The 15235-nt window shown below is 38.2% G+C and overlaps 1 gene segment (V, D, J or C); it reads left to right on the top strand.

Moving 5' to 3' along the window:
• Positions 1 to 322: 322 nt before the first annotated feature.
• On the top strand, positions 323 to 5541 carry LOC143781045 (Ig lambda-1 chain C region-like). The segment is given in 4 exon segments: positions 323 to 362; positions 3677 to 4000; positions 4722 to 4781; positions 5140 to 5541. Coding segments are annotated over 4 exon segments (546 nt in total).
• The last annotated feature ends 9694 nt before the right edge of the window (positions 5542 to 15235 follow it).

Genomic DNA, 15235 nt, shown 5'->3' with positions numbered 1-15235 from the left:
TTGTTTGGAATATTATATCATTTTGTCATTTGCATTATATATGATTGTGGTTATTATGAAATGTATTTAATATTATATATTAGTTTGTTTATTTTTGTTTGATTATATATTACATATAATTTTGTTATTTTAATTAAAATACCATATATTATTTTATTATTTGTTTTATGATGCATCAAAATCATTTTAACACAATTACATTAATCGTACTGCAAAATCTATATCTTGCATTGCTTTAAAAAAAAACTAATTGACTTCAGTTTAAGTTTTTAACAATGCTCAGTTTTTGCTAAGAAAATCATCACTGTGTAAGGATGCCAGCATGAAAAAATTTGGCACAGGCACAAAACTTTTGGTAATCGGTAAGTATAGTTTAACGGGCACAAAAAATCAAGGATTAAACACAAGTCATAAACTTCGCCTCCTATTGATATTACTTTTCTAAAATTGTAAAAAATGATGTAGCCAAGTATAACAATTTCAGTATAATCCATTATTATCCCCATTTTGAAAATTCATACTTTTTACTGTTTTTTTTTTGTAATGCGCAGTCTATTACTAAACTCACTGAATCAAATTAAACTACGTATCATACTTATCCGATCCCAGGAATAAATTTTTAATAGAGCAAAGCACACAGATTGTATATATATATATATATATATATATATATATTTATTTATTTAAACACAGGTATGCAAATCGAGAAACAAGCTAATTATATGAACGAACTGTGTCGTAATTTGCTGTTTCAATGACCTCAATGTTCCTTTTGTAGGGAAAAAAACAACTAATCAACCTTCTGGCCACACAACATGCTTTTTGCTACGAACGCTAGATCAGATGGGTGATTTTACATGTGTGATTTTACTGTGCGATCAGACAATTTTTAATATGCTGGAGTTGGCATTGTATTATGTTATCACAAATTATTTCCACTTTCATCAGGAACATAAGAACCTGTAATGTGAACCAGTCCAGTGGTTTTATTACATTTAATAATAGGCAGTTAAGCATTAATCTAATGGAAACATGATCCCGAATAATGTTAAATGGCTCAAAACAACTGATTAGACTGTAGTTTGAAGGCACTTTAAAGCAGACATAATAAATCCAGAGTAAAACAGAACTTCCATCTTATCGCAGAATTGGTAATATCATTATATGAAGGAATTTCTACTAAGGCTGTATTTTTTCTATTCATTATTTTACAATACTTAGCTGGTTAATCACTGGCTTATCTATCTTGTACCTTATGGACCATGCATTTTTTTTCCACTTTTCATTGTCGTATTTCATGAGTCATATTATTTTTCCATTAAGGAAGTGACATGAAAGCTTTTTTAAAAATAGAATGTGTATTTTTCAATGACATAATTTTGGAGACCACAATTGACCTTTGTGTTTTTTCTGGCAGATTTTGTTTTCTGGGGGGGGGGGCATTTTATGCAATTCAATGTTATTCAACTTAATTTACCCTTTTCAGTCTCCTTAAAGTATATGGAACAGAATCCACTATATATCTTGTGTGACGTGATGTATTCCTAAGCATTATTGACAGGACATCTTTGCTTCTGGCAGACCAGGAGGGCATTGTTAGGCCCTGGGCAACCTTAGTTGCTCTATCATTCTGTCACGTCTTAAAAAATGGTCAGTTTTAAATGTTTCTCTAATCCCTTATGTTGCATAAATAAGGCTGTAACTTATAACCATGCTCTTGTAGTGATTACATGTGCACAGCTACTGAGCCTGGGCATTCATGTACCATGATATAAATGTATAAGATGGTATCCTGAATAGGGATGAGCGAACCCATGGAAGTTCAAGTTCTGGCACCCAGCCCAAACTTTATTCAACAGTTTAGTTCGGGTGCCAGAGCTGAACCCAAGCTTCAAGCTACACCAGGAACCTATTGAAAACAATGGGGGACCGAACTTTTGATCTGGAAAATATTCTCTTTTTCTCTCTGCAACGGACTAACCTGAGAACTCCGAACATTGCAACGGACTTCCGGAGAGGTCCATGCTTGGGGTTTTGCACCAGACACTAACTATCCTGTACGAACCTTGAATTTTTAAGTTTGGGTTCTCTCATCTTTAATCCTAGTAGTAGTAACAGACACAGAAATGACACCAATATAAAAAAATCCTAATAAAGATATCCAAAAGTTGTTGTAATAAATGGGTCACCCATGTGCCAAAGTTATAGTGTAAGACCACTACCAAGAAGAAAGGTAACACCAAAACACAAAAAATTGGACCAAGGAAAGTGACAGGGAATAATTATCACAAAATTAATCTTTATTTTGTAGCAACAGTGACAATCATAAAATATTTAAAAAATATATATATTATAATCATATATAGTACAATACAAGAATGTGCACAGATTTAAGCCGCATATAATGAAGCAAGCCACTAAATATAGGAGATACTAATAAGAAGCAATCTATGACTAGTATTATCCTCAAATAGATAAAATTATATATGTAAGGCACCAGCAAACTATCATTAAAACAAAAAAATGTGTAAAAAAATAAAAATATATATGTGAGTGTACAAAAGTGCAATGTGCAATTTCCAAATCCCACCAAATCATAACCATCACAAAAGGCCTGGGCCGATATCAGCGCCGTTTACACGGTGGGCGCTGATATCGGCGTCCCCATATAGTATAAAAAACCCCCCGATCATGTAAGGTTCAATACCCCCTGACGAAGGACTGTGCGTCCGAAACGCGCGTCGGGGTGCACATAATTAGCCGCTGGCAGCCTAGGAACTTTCCTTTGATAAATTGTAAGTAATCTGACATATTTCCTAATATAGCACTAAGCACCTTGTTTGGCCTTTGTATTGAGATGCCCTTTGTGATAAGTGATTAATCACTGCACATAGCACTTCACTTGGCACCTTACTGAGCCCAGGCCTTTTGTGATGGTTATGAGTCATTGCACATAGCACTTTTTTACTTCCATCTCATTTTTCTTGATTTGTCCTATAGCACCACCTTCTGGTGGGATTTGGAAATTGCACATTGCACTTTTGTACACTCACATATATATTTTTATTTTTTTACACATTTTTTTGTTTTAATGATAGTTTGCTGGTGCCTTACATATATAATTTTATCTATTTGAGGATAATACTAGTCATAGATTGCTTCTTATTAGTATCTCCTATATTTAGTGGCTTGCTTCATTATATGCGGCTTAAATCTGTGCACATTCTTGTATTGTACTATATATGATTATAATATATATATTTTTTAAATATTTTATGATTGTCACTGTTGCTACAAAATAAAGATTAATTTTGTGATAATTATTCCCTGTCACTTTCCTTGGTCCAATTTTTTGTGTTTTGGTGTTACCTTTCATCTTTAATCCTGAAGAATTCCATGACATGCATGTTCATCAGAGTGCAGTAAAATGTTAAAATTATATCAAACTTCCTTATTACAAAGGCGTACTGATAATACCATTTTGGAAAGAGTTGCTTTTTACAAATGTTTTCTAAGTTTATAATATCATCTTGAAATTGGAGCTTCACTTTACACTTTTTTGTGTTCTGTTATATTTCTTCTTTATTACATATATTTAAGCTACACTGTATTTATAGGTCCAACACGTATAATTTCAATTCTTGTAAAAAACTTTTTTATTTCTTTTTTTTTCCAGATCAGACAGCAGTTAAACCAGATGTGACAATCTTAGCTACCACCAAGGAAGTTCTGAAGGATATAGGTTTTGCAACTTTACTGTGCAACCTGCAGAATTTCTTCCCCGACATGATAAATGTGATGTGGACAGCAGAAGGAAGCAATGTCGAGCTGGAATCAGAGCAGGGGGAACTTATAAAGAATTCATCCAGCCAAACGTCCTCGTTATACAGCTGGATTACAATTAAAAAATCAGACATAGGTAAAATATATAAATGCAGGTACAAGCATGAAGGAAATGTGGCAATGAGGGACCTGTGGCAAGAAGTAGCATATGATACAGGTACACTTTATTATTTTATGACAAATTATAAATGAATAATATATTTTATAAAACTCCAATGTATTATTTGCCGAGTCAATAAATGTTGGCACTAATATCTTAAATGTTACAATGTTTCTAGACTTCCTTGTATGCAGTGATTACAAATTTGAGCACGTTAGCCACCTAAAATGTAAAATGTGCCCTCAAAATGTATGCAAATAGTGCCAATGCAATTTAGGATGGGTCTTACTGGCCAACAATAATGAGACTCAAAGGGTCAGCAAATCCTTTGGGGTTGTAGAGCCGATTAATTGACAATGCCATCTATTTCTTATTAGTTGATAATAAACATATTGCATATGAAAAAAACTAAATATTTTAAATTAAAAAGGACAGGCACATCTTATTTGTCAATTAATGGTGGGATATTTTCTTCTGTAGGATCCATAGAGCTCAAATCTATCAGTATTACAAGAAAACGTGATAGAAAATGACAATTTATACAGTTCCCAATGTGTTATTGTTCTAACAGTTTAGACATTAGTTTCCTGCTCATATCCATCAACACAGGGATAACACTCATGTAATATGACCCCTTATTATTTTGAATAATACAATTTATTTTATAGCTTTGTAATATTATAATAACATAATTTCTACATATGTATATATTAAACATTGTGTGTCACTCCTTTGTAAAATGCATTTACTTAGCCGATACTATAATTCTAATTCACAGCCATTTTGAAGGATGCAAGTGAGGATGAACCCAAAAATGGTACCTGCACTAATTCTTCAGGTATGGTAAATGTGTTTTTAAATTGAGTATACTTAATATTTTGTCATCTAATGTTTTGCTTTTTTAAATTATTATTTTTTGACAAAAGTTGCATAGGTTTCCTTTTTTATTTTAATATAACAAAATGTAAACTTTTCCACATAGAATGGAAACAACTATCTGTATTTTTTTTTTATAGTTTTTATGTCTATGTAATAACATTTTCACAAAAAGAATGACGTATGTATTTTCTTTGTCCTACGAATCATTAAGAGATAATTCCACCTCTACTTTTTTATTATACTAATTATTTAGGGTAAAATCTTGATTAAAAACTGAACTTTTTGTAACAAATAATAGAATTTCTTACATTTTACAGGTGGTGTTGAAGCCTCAGCTAGGATCACTCGAGCAGCACAACTTATTTATATGATATTATTCTTGAAGTGCTTCACATATTTTCCATTCTTGCTTGTTTTAAAATATAAATGTGCAAAGTGATTTTATTTTTCCCAATGCGTATATATTACGTTATTTCAAAGTGCAAGCTTTCAGTGACAGCTTCATATTTGTGTGATATGTTTAAGGAGCTTAGTGCTGATTAAAATAGAGTATTATATACTATTAAGATGCAAAGCCAATTGAAAATAATATTTCAGAATTTGAAGATAATTTTGCACTTGCATTTTTGATGTGTTAAAATGTACTAGTATATTAATTAATGTGTTTATCTGGTTGATACTGATTTTAGATAAGAAGGGTTGTTACCAAGTTTTTGAGAAAGCATGAGGATCTTTTGTGTCTTAGCGACAGTTCTTGAACCTATAACTTTTTGAATGTATATTTTCTATATAATTCCCTTGTCTTCAAAAGCTTTATCAAGTTGACACCTGCATAACTTCATTTATAAGACAATGACCATTGCCAGGTTTTCTTACATAATAAAAATTATTAATTTTAAAAATGCACTAAAAGCTGTATGTGTTTATCAAACCCATCATCATGTTCTACAAGTATAGTGGAGGAAAGAAGCGCAGCAACAACTGTGTCTGTGTCATGGGTATTGCCAGCTGGCTACATATGATTCTAGACCGTTTAACTCCTTACATGCCATGGTAACAAGTGACTGTGCATGTAAGAAGCTTTACCTCCAGGTTTGCCAAGTATGGAAGCCTATTAGATGCTAATCCTTAGATTGTTTCTGAATACTTGGTAAAATTGAGGCTCCTTAAATTAATTTTTCTTAGGAAAAGAAGGCCTTTCCAGTTGTGGATGCTTCTTATCTATGTCTATTAGATCCAGCTAAAGGCAGGATGAGATAATGCACTGTACTACATAAATAGTGCAGTGTATTATCAAAGGTTAACATGTTCAAGTCCCTTTGTGGGACTAGTAAACATTGCCCAAAACCCAAGCAAACATGTTTTTCCGTATATTTAAATGTAAAGAAAAATTTCAGTTTAACCCCTTCATCCCGCTGACTTTTTTAGCCTTCCTGACCAGGCCATTTTTTTTCAATTCTAACCACTGTCACTTTATCAGGTCATAACTCTGGAACCCTCTAGTGGATCTGTCATGGATGTGTAAGAGGCTGCAGACTGTTGCACTGCATCTGTCTGCAGAAGCTCAGCAGTTTGCTTTGCAGACTTCTGCTTGGTCCTTATGACACTAGGACCCAGTGGCCACCTCCCCCAGTTCCAATAGTCACACCTGGATCTGGGTGTTTATAGCTCCCAACTCGCTGTTGGGAGTTGCGGGTGATAATTCCATTTGCATTTCCCTGTTGAGGCTTGGAGCTGTAGCAGTCGGCTATCGTCCTCTTTGGAGTTTGGACTACGTTGGTGTTTCTCTCTGAGACTCAAGCTAAGTGTTCCCCTTGTTTTGTTTGTCTATCCCAGTTTTCTTTAGAGGTAGTGGGGATTAACTAGTGCTAATCCTGTCCTTCCTGGTGCAGGGCTTATCGCCATGGTCAGGCAGAAAATAAGTATCCTGCTCGGCGATAGGTGCGGAACCTATAGAGAGACAATGGGGCAGACAGGGTGATGTTAGATCTGTCTAGTTGTCTCCACTACCCCCTTCCCTAGTGTTTGGTTCTCACTCCCATATTCCTTCATGTTGCAATTAGCCTTTCCTTCACGTTGTGTTTATTTGTGAAAACATCAGACAATGTGGCAACAATTTATAAAATGTAGCAATTTTCAAACTTTTAATTTATATGACCTTAAATCAGAGAGTCATGTCAAACCAAATAGTTAATAAACAACATTTCTCCCATGTCTACTTTACATCAGCACAATTTTTGAAACTCTTTTTTGTTATGAAGTTATAAGTGTTAAAAGTTGACCAGCAATTTCTCATTTTTACAACTAAATTTACAAAACCATTTTTTTATGGACCACATCACATTTGAAGTGACTTTGAGAGGCCTGTATGACAGAAAATACTCCAAAGTGACACCATTCTAAAAACTGTACCTGTCAAGGTGCTCAAAACCATAATCAACACGTTTATTAACCCTTCAGGTGCTTCACAGGAATTAGTGGAATGTGGAAGGAAAAAATAAACAACTTTTTTCACAAAAAATTTCCTTTAGACCCAATTTTTTTTTTACTTTCACAATGGTAACAGGAAAAATGGACCCCATATGTGTTAGGACTGGCGGAATGCACCAAATAATAATATTAAAGAATATGAGGTGCGTTCGCAGTCAGGGGTCCACCGTGCAGAGATGACACCTGCTGCTGAGTAATGGCGGAGGGACGCTTGCTCACACATGGGTTAGACCTCACCCAGTGTGAATAGAATCGAACTCTGTTGCTTCACAGAGTTGTCATAAATACGCTGCGCCCTGTTAGCAGTCACAGGGTGCAGCTGAAAGACACTAGTGGGATCCCTATGAATTACCCCAACTAAACTGGTGATTGGACTCGCTCTGACCCTCGGTGGCTTTTGAGCCTGTGCCTGAGGATGCCCTGAGTCAGATGCGGAGTCCAAGCGGGAGTTCCCACCCTACACTGACCGGCTGTCAAGAAAGCGCACTGATTGCACAAGGTGCCGTACAAGTGGGCACTGCGATTAGACGCTGAAACGTGTGCAAAGTGTGCAGGTTGCACTGTCGGGCGCTAGATAGCGTCCACCAGTTGCGAGCAGTCATCAACATAAGAAATGGGAATGATTAAGGAGCTTTCATCCATCGACATACATCCATCTACACACACACGTTATCAAATTTATACTAGCACATGGCCGTGCGGCCATGCGAACCTTTTATAGAAGTAGTGCTCCAGGACCTTCCAGATGGTCCAATAGGAGCCGCAACAGGACCTGAGCATGTGACCCCCGACCACCAATGGGAGGTCATCCTGTGGGCATGCTCAGTATGGGAAAAGCTGGACTTAGTCCCGGAAACACCTGCTCGCTGCTTATCAGTGCTGGCTACAAAGGCAGCGCCTGGAAAGGCAGCAGTAACACAGTATCAGCATGAGCCAGATGCTGGGATCTACGTCTCTGCTGAGCAGGTTCCACGTGGAGAATGGGAGACCACAGTAGACATGGTTCAAGATTCCCCCTGTGCAGCGGCGGAAACTCGACACTTAACAATATATGGCACTATATAAGCACTGTTTGGGCGCTCGGCAGGGCTCGAAAGAGAAAGAGCGCCATTTGACTTTTTGAATGTAAAATTTGCTGGCATAATCAGCGGACGCATGTCGTATTTGGAGAGCCTCTGATGTGCCTAAACAGTGGAACCCCCCACAAGTGACACCATTTTGGGAGCTAAACCTCTCAGTGAACTTATCTAGATGTATATTGAACACCTTGAAACCCTAGGTGCTTCACAGAAGTTTATAGCGTTGAGCTGTGAAAATAAAAAAAACAAGGGAGGGAAAGGGACATGGATGTCAGCTCACCACATCCAGGAGCACCTTGCTGTATCAGGTGAAGTCGCACAGAGCTGTCCTAGTCTAGGATGTAAAAATGAAAGCCGGAAAGAGAGGGGTCCTCCAGCGGCAAGTGTCCACTATATACAGTGGGTACAGAAAGTATTCAGACCCCTTTACATTTTTCACTCTTTGTTTCATTGCAGCCATTTGGTAAATTCAAAAAAGTTCATTTTTTCACATTAATGTACACTCTGCACTCCATCTTGACTAAAAAAAACAGAAATGTAGAAATTTTGCAAATTTAATAAAAAAAGTAAAACTGAAATATCACATGGTCATAAGTATTCAGACCCTTTGCTCAGACACTCATATTTAAGTGACATGCTGTCCATTTCCTTGTGATCGTCCATCAGATGGTTCTACTCCTTCATTGGAATCCAGCTGTGTTTAAATAAACTGACAGTACTTTATTTGGAAAGGCACACACCTGTCTATATAAGACCTCACAGCTCACAGTGCATGTCAGACCAAATGAAAATCATGAGGTCAAAGGAACTGGCCAATGAGCTCAAAGACAGAATTGTGGCAAGGCACAGATCTAGCCAAGGTTACAACAGAATTTCTGCAGTACTCAAGGTTCCTAATAGCACAGTGGCCTCCATAATCCTTCAATGGATTATAGTATGCCCTGAATAAAGTATGCAACTCTTCTGAACTCTGTGATTCCCTTGCCTGATTTTGGAAGAGCACGGAAATGTCGGCATCTTGAATATCCTATCCAGAATTGCCTAAAAAGACAGACACCACTGGATCACAGGTCCTATGGCATCCACAGTGCCTCCATCTGCCTCATTATAGGGAATCTTACGCCAGGGTTTCCATCTACATCATGTATTTCAGAGATTTACATGGAAACCACAGTATAACCGCTCAGCGCAGAACACAGGGTAAATGTAAGCCGAGCCTTACAGCGATCTTTGGGAGGCAGATTGAACGAATTAACCGCAGGTGAAGAAGTGGTTTCATTTATTTTTTACGTCGTTCCTCATGCGGTATAAGTGATAAGACAACTTTATTCTTTGAGTTGGTGCGATTACAGTGATACCAGATTTATATCAGTTTTTTATGTTTGGCAGCCGTCACACACTAAAATACTCTTTTTATTGCAAAAAAACATATTTAGATAAGTATAAATTTTCCATATTTCGGCCATTTTGCAGGGCGTCGATATTTTCATTGGTACCATATTGGTACCATTTTCGGGCACATGACATGATTTGATCGCTTTCTATTCCGATTTTTGGGAGGTAGAATGAACAAAAACCAGCAATTCAGGAATTGTTTTTTTTTATATCGTTCCATGTGTGTAAAATTGATAAGGCAGCTTTATTCTTCTGGAAAGTACAATTACAGCGGTACCTCATTTATATTGTTTTTATGTATTGCCGCTTTTACACAATAAAAACTATTTTATAATAAAAATAACTATTTTTGCATCGCTTTATTGTGAGAGCTATAACTTTTTTATTTTTCCACTGATGGAGCTTTATGGTGGCTTGTTTACATGCAATGCCTCTGTAACCTGCATATCATGTTTTAATCCTAATCTCAAGGAATGGAATAAAAGGACTTTTTCACATTAATTCAAACAGGTGAGTGCTGCATCTTTTTTACTTCAATATTGCGCATTTAAGTACTTTATGCAGAGCACCAAACACCGTTCGATTAGCCACTATAGCTCTACATATGGGATGTCTAGTCATCCTTCCAGATAATTTTTACATGTTGAATGATGTTGATTTTTTTTTTTTTTTATATTTCACTTTTATTTACATTTATCTTTTTGATCGCTTTTTATTGCACTTTTTGTTTGGAGGTATGAAGATTTTTAGTTTAGTTTTAGTTGACACAGGACAAAACTGGTGACAGGTTCTGTTTAAGAGTTAATTGGTTACCCAAACAACAAAATGTTTCCATGAACAAAAACAACTCATCCTACAAAAAAAGAATCTCCTATACAGCTATGTTGAAGAACAAATGAATATGTCATGGCTCCTTAAGTCCAAAAATGAACAAAAAAATGCTGCTTAATTAAACCTGCAATATGGCAGTCCTTAAAGGGATTGTCCTGTCCAAATCGTGTGTGACTACAGCCTTATGAATCCTTCCAGCGCACGCATTGTGCGCTGCGGACATTCGCCGGTTTCAGACCTAGGACCGAAGGGTATGTATTAGTGATGAGCAAATATACTCGTTACTCCTGATTTCCTGAGCATGCCCTGGTGACCTCCGAGTATTTTTTAGTGCTCAGTGATTAAGTTTTCATCACCACAGCTGAATGATTTACAGCTACTAGACAGCATAAGTACATGTGGGGGGTGCCTGGTTACTAGGGAATCCCCACATGTAATCAAGCTGGCTAGCAGATGTAAATCATTCAGCTGAGGTGAGGAAAACTAAATCTCCGAGCACTTACAAATACTCGGAGGACACCCGAGCATGCTCGAGAAATCTCGAGTAACGAGTATATTCGCTCATCACTAGTATGTATGAGTTATACATACTTCAGGCCAGGGTCCGTCTAGTGGGCGTGGCCTACCTTCACACACTTGTACTTATGATTCCCACCAGCACACGCACGTTTCATAAGTCTGCAGTCACACAGAGTGACTGCAGACATATCGATTTGGACCGGACAACCGCTTTAAGGGATTAACTTGCAATGCAAGACTGCATGTGTGAAAGTACCGCTGCCGAAACAGAACATACTGACACAAGTTACTTTTGTATGCAAATTTTTTTGTAGTAAATACTTTATTTTATTTATGTTTTAATAAATGTTAAATAGTGAAATATGTACTTTTTTGTAATGTGTTTTCATTTACTGATTATAATTTGCTTTCTCTATCCTCTTAACGTGAGTTTATTGAGGGAAATCAACAGCCATCCTGCCTGCAAAAGCAGTCATGAGGTTTGCTTTACAAAGGTCCCAGCATCTGCATGTGCTTTTCAGCTTTTTAAATTCACAAATACTGCACAATACAATTACTGCAGTGTAAAAGTAAACTAGCTTATAGAGAACAAGAATATTTGTTATTATGGCTGTGATCTTTCTTATATTTCCTCTTGGCTCGGGGTACTCCAAGATGTGTGGCCTTACATGACTAGCTTTTAAAAGAAAAAAACATGATTTGATGGGATGCTCTGTACTATACGTGACTATATGTGGCCACCCAGTGGTTGTGCTGGGGGTTGCAACCTGTCAAAGATTTTGCTAATATGTCATAATGATACATTGATTTTTAATCAAACAATATTAAACCCCTTCGCGACATGTGCTGTACTAGTACTGCTCTGCGGGAGGTGCGTTCGCCCAAACGTCAGTACTAGTATGGCGGCACGATCGTGCGACCTTATGCTGAGAACCGTGGCGATCACGTGCGAGTGTCAGCTGTATGTGACAGCTGACACCCCGCAGCAACACCCACGATCGATGCTAGCACTTAACCCCTCTGATGCCACTGTCAGTAGGACAGCGACATACAGGGGCATCGTGCAGGGAGGGGGCCCCCTGCGCGTTTCCATCAGGACAATGTGATGCGATCTCGTGTTATAGGGCAGAGACAGACTGCCGTATTTCTTGTACGAGAATCACATAGCACTGCATGGACTGGCCCGGCACCGCTCCTGACCTGAGCAAGAAAGTATGATGTATTTCTATGCAGCTGTCAAGCTCAGGTCAGGAGAGCCAACGGCCAGTACGAGGTTTACCATGCGATTCTCGCACGATAAATACGACAGTCTGTCTCTGCCCATATAGTAATGTCCCATCTTAAAAGTAAAAAGAAATTTTTTACAAAGTGTAAAAATATATATTTTTTAAAATCCCTAAATAAAGAAATATAAATAAATATTTTTCCAATAAATACATTTATTTATGTAAATAAAAAATCAATAAAAGTACACATGTTTGGTATCTCCGAATCCATAACTACCCCCTTTATAAAATTGTCCAACTAGTTAAACCCTTCAGTGAGCACAGTAAAAAAAAAAAATTAAGCAAAAAGCAATGCTTTTTCATCACACCGCCGAACAAAAAGTGCAATAAAAGCGATAAAAAAAATGGATGTACATAAAAATGGTACCGCTGAAAACGTCATCTTGTACAGCAAAAAACAAGCCGACATACAGCTCCATCAGCAGAAAAATAATAGTTATAGCCCTCAGAATAAAGCGATGCAAAATTAATTATTTTTTCTATAAAATAGTTTTTATTGTGTAAAAGCGGCAAAACATAAAAAAAAGATATAAATGAGGTATCAATGTAATTGTACTGACCCAAAGAATAAAGCGGTCTTACCAATTTTACCACACACGAATTCCTGAATTGCTGGTTTTTGTTCATTCTGTCTCCCAAAAATCAGGATAGAAAGAGATCAAAAAATGTTGTGTGCCCAAAAGTGTCATGTCCCCAAAAATGGTACCAAAAAAAAAGTCAGCTCGTCCAGCAACAAACAAGTCATCACATGACTCTGTTGGCCGAAATATGAAAAAATTATAGCTCTCAAAATATGGTCATGCAAAAACTAGTTTGTGCAATAAAAAGTGTCTTTTAGTGTGTGACAGCAGCCAAACATAAAAACCTGATATAAATCTGGAATCGTTGGAACCACACTGACCTGAAGAATAAAGTCTTCTAATCACTTATACCACACGAGGAATGGCATGAAAAATAAATAAAGCTAATTCTTCACCTGCTGTGGATTTTTTCATTCTGCCTCCCAAAGATCACAGTAAGGGTATGTGTCCACGTTCAGGAAACGCTGCGTTTTTGACGCAGCGTTGAGCCGCAGCGTCAAAAACGCAGCGTCCAGATGTTACAGCATAGTGGAGGGGATTTAAAGAAATCCCGTCTCCACTGTGCATTAAAAAACGCATGCGTTTTTCCCGCGAAAACGCACATGCAGTGCGTTTTTCCAGAACGCAGCATGTTGCTACAATGAGCAAAACACGCAAGAACACCGCAGGTGACCTGCCAGTGACCTCAGGTGCATTTTTGGTCAGGATTTTACCTGCATAAAATCCTGACCAAAGCCTGAAGCAAATCTGACCGTGGACACATACCCTTAGGCTTGGTGCATATTAATCCTGCGCTCTGCGCTGAGTGCTTACACCGGGGTTTCCATGTAAACCTCTGACATACGTGATTCAGACAGAACCCCCGGTGGAAAATTCCATATAATGAGGCAGATGGAGGCACTGTGGATGCCATAGGACCTGTAATCCAGCGGTGTCCGACTTTTTAGGATTGCATAAAAGTGCCGTCGGACACAGTTTTGTGCACTTCTGAAAAGCACACCACTGAACAGAGGCCAGGCGGAGTCCAGAGTAACTTTGTTGCCTCATTATAGTGAATGGATCCCTCGTGATTTCATCTGAATCATGTCACTCAGAGATTTAGATGGAAACCCTAAAGTAAGTGTTCAGGGTAGAACATCAGAAAAATGTGATCCCAAACGTTATGTAAAATGTTCCCAATAAAAGCTTCAACTCAATCCACAAAAAATGCAAGTCCCCACTCAGATCTGCCATCTGTTAATGGAAATAAAGGGGGCATCCACGTTACTGGTAGGACAAAGGCTCTGGAAAAGCAAAATGGCTCCTTGCTCCCCAAAAGAAACTCAGCAAATTCTCTGCTCCCAAATCCAAATGCCCCCATCCCTTCTGAGCCACAGTGTACCTAAGCAATATATAGCGCCCAAATGTTTGGCATTTCTGTAGAGATGAGAGCTCGCCTAACTTACAAGTACATGTCTCCAGAAGCATGAGCTGGGATAATGTACTGGTGATTGCAATGTACTGGTCACAACAGCTTACTGGTCACTAGTAGGGATGAGCGACTTTTACTTTTTTAGGATCGAGTCGGGTTTCGCGAAACCCGACTTTGTCAAAAGTCGGGTCGAGTGAAATCGGCCAATTATCACGAAAAGTCGGTGATCGACCGAAACACGAAACCCAATGCAAGTCAATGGGGAATCAAAGTCGGCAGTGAGTGGAGGACAGGAAAACACCTACAGTGCCCATTTTAATGTCAAAAACATCAATTCTTGTCACTTAAGCTTGTGAATCTTAATTTACCTTATAATGATAGTTAGGCATTGAAAATTGGGGGTCATTTGGCTAAAGTTGTGGGGAGGGGGGTAGGGCTGGCTCAAGTTTTTTGTGGGCCCAGGAAACGCGGACTACGTCACGGCGGTGGAGCCGCGAGAGGTAAGTATTAAAACTTTGCAAGTGCTGTGATCTCGAGCAAGCGGGGGGGGGCCCACTCATTCGCATTGGCACTGGCACAGGGCCTCTCAAAGTATGGCGGTGTGTTTGACGGTGGGGGCGCCTCCCACTGGCAGAGACACTTTTGCATACTATGAGGGGCCCTGTGCCAGTGACGTCGCCAATGAGTATGCCCCCCCACCTGATGAAGGAACCTGCACTTTCATCTGCACCTTCCTCTTTGTCCCTGTGTAAGGTGGTATAATATACGGGAAGGGGAACCAGACTTTCAGCAGGGTCAGATTCTGGCTGTGTAGAGTGCAA

Source organism: Ranitomeya variabilis, chromosome 6 (genome assembly GCF_051348905.1).
Source record: "Ranitomeya variabilis isolate aRanVar5 chromosome 6, aRanVar5.hap1, whole genome shotgun sequence".
Classification (NCBI taxonomy): domain Eukaryota; kingdom Metazoa; phylum Chordata; class Amphibia; order Anura; family Dendrobatidae; genus Ranitomeya; species Ranitomeya variabilis.
This window is presented reverse-complemented; position numbering and strand designations above follow the sequence as displayed.